This window comes from Limulus polyphemus, unplaced genomic scaffold, assembly GCF_000517525.1.
Source record: "Limulus polyphemus unplaced genomic scaffold, Limulus_polyphemus-2.1.2 Scaffold911, whole genome shotgun sequence".
NCBI classification, from domain to species: Eukaryota; Metazoa; Arthropoda; class Merostomata; order Xiphosura; family Limulidae; genus Limulus; species Limulus polyphemus.
In genome coordinates, this window is record NW_013666521.1 from 322,072 (window position 1) to 324,482 (window position 2,411).

A 2,411-nucleotide genomic window follows, 5' to 3' on the forward strand; every position below is an offset into this window, starting at 1 on the left:
TAAGATCTGTATCGCTGGTAGTAGGTGTAAGGTCTATTTTACGGATAAAGTTTACAGAAACAACAGATCGTACGTCAAGTTTATGCTTCCATTAGAATAGGATTGCATAACCAATTGGTAAATGTACCTTGCAAATAGATTAGCGTTATTGAACTAGTAAATTAAAATTAGATTATCGCTCGAAATCTCTAGAAAAGTGCTTGATAAAACTTAAGTTACGGGTGCATACTATAGATACAATACACTTCAACTACGTAAAATGTCACAGAATGAGCGCAGTAGAAAGTCAAAGACAATAGCGTAGATTAAGCAATAGTCAGCAACAGACAAATAATGTCTCACGTGTTTTTCTGGTTTATTACTGCCTGAGTATGTTGTTGTGGTTGTGTTTTTTTTTTCGGGGGTGGGGTGGTAGTGCTTGAAGAATCTATGTGGCGATAATTGAATATGTTATTTTTTATTATAGTTCATGAAACAATTCAGGATGAAGTTACGCTCACGTTTACAGATCTCCAATGTAATTATTTTTCTTCTTCAGGTTAAGATTTGGTTCCAGAACCGACGTACCAAGTGGAAAAAGCAGGACGGCCAAAACAATTCAGACGCCATTTCAGACTCAAAAGTTACCCCAGAGAAACAACCTCAGTCCACTGGTTCCAAACCAAAGACTTCCAAATCTAACCGTACCAAAAGCGACAAACCAACCCCAAATCAACACAAGGAAGACAAGAGAGAAGGAAAGGAAACTGTCACTGTGACAACCAAAACACTTCCTTGTGAAACTATCGAGACAGTAGATGATACCGAGGGCAAAATAGTCGAAAATTGCTTGGTAGTCGAAAATAGATTAAATTACATTTGTGAAAATGACATGGAGAGAGGTTCAAACCCCAACAGCGACCTTCACTGCCAGGATAGGGAACCCAACACAGGAGAGACACTTTCTCCAGAGGCCAGCATCAGCGAAACCTCCAACGACCCAGAAAAAGAAAACACAAACGGACTACAAGTGGAGTCTGGTATCATTGACTCATTACAGTCCTAACAGTGGCATATCATTGGTTTCAAAGCGCAACGGCATCATCTGTTTTTCTATTTCCTGACAAGTAAATATGTTTATGTGAAAAAACAATTAAATAACAGCAACAGAAAATCACAAGGACAATATTTTTTTATTAAGTATAGTGAAAATATTTTAATTTTGACATCTACAGTTGGGTAAATGACACACCGCACACTACAGTAGCTGACGTTGTATTTAACCAAAGGAAGCAATGCGTGATGTTGTCAACACAGAACGTAATGCAGACCAATGGTAGTTGTGGTTAAATCTAAAGTCTTCAAGAATTACTTTTAAAGGAGTTTGCTTCTTGTGAAAACGTACAGCATCCAAATTACACTGAAATTACTGTAAAACAAAAGAAAGTTGTATCGTTTAATATCAAGATCGCAGTTGATCAGCTTATACTGACAACAGTTTTTTTTTAAGTCTTTATTCTTGGTGAAATTACAGTTAGATGCCTGTAAAGTCCGAACAAGTTTTGTTTAAAAATTTATAAATTATAAATACATATATATAAATTACTGTTAAGTTTGAAATTTTTTAGCTATTAGACCCGAAATGATATTTATACTTTAAGTTTATCCTTGGTTAAAGTTAATTGTCTTAAATTGTCTGTTCCATCTGTCTTAAAGTGAACGCTTTGCAGGCTCTCAATCGCTGTTCCATCTGTCTTAAAGTGAACGCTTTGCAGGCATCATTTTGTTTGGTTGCTATAGTTACAAAACAGCAACATTATTACTTCTATCGAAAACCCTGACACTGAGAGGAGAAGCGTTATTAATTCTACACGTGTACGAGCCTTTGACGTGTAGCGATGAAAGATCATGTGACTTAAGCTCCTCTGGTGATAAGCTTGCAGAATAGTTTGCTGCCATTAGAACTGTCTTATCAAGCTAATGGCGGTGAGAGCCCCAAAACAGCCAAGCAGCTGGAGTAAGAATGTGAACGACTGTTTGTCCGACAGTTGAATGAGGATCAAAGTCTTGTGGGTATGGCTTTTGTTAAGATAGAGGACCCTGAACCTACTAATCCCTACAGCACCACCCAAGTCAGAAGAAAAAAAAGGTGTCTGAGAGGCTAACGAACTTAGAAATAAAATGCGCTATGTACTCAGTTATATATATACATATATATATATATATATATATATAAACACCATAATAATAAAAGCTTTGTGGTGGGTAGGAAACTGATGATTCTAGCATGGTATCTATAGCAGCAGCATTGTAGGGTAATTTAAACCACTGATAACAGGGAAGATGTTTGTGCATGACTATATTGATTTGTATAGAAATTGATATCTCTAATTTGTGAAATAAAACGTCTATCATATCATAATATTGCCTTC

General features: G+C 36.3%; 1 protein-coding gene across 1 annotated transcript in view; it reads left to right on the forward strand.

Annotated features, from left to right (window-relative positions):
* Positions 1–1,129, forward strand: part of LOC106461191 (homeobox protein Hox-B5a-like) — a 47,197-nt gene extending 46,068 nt beyond the window's left edge. The window contains exon 3 of the mRNA XM_013920987.2: positions 539–1,129. Within this exon, the coding sequence (XP_013776441.2) occupies positions 539–1,045 (507 nt within the window). The 3' untranslated portion in view covers positions 1,046–1,129. The remainder of the gene's footprint in view (positions 1–538) is intronic.
* The last annotated feature ends 1,282 nt before the right edge of the window (positions 1,130–2,411 follow it).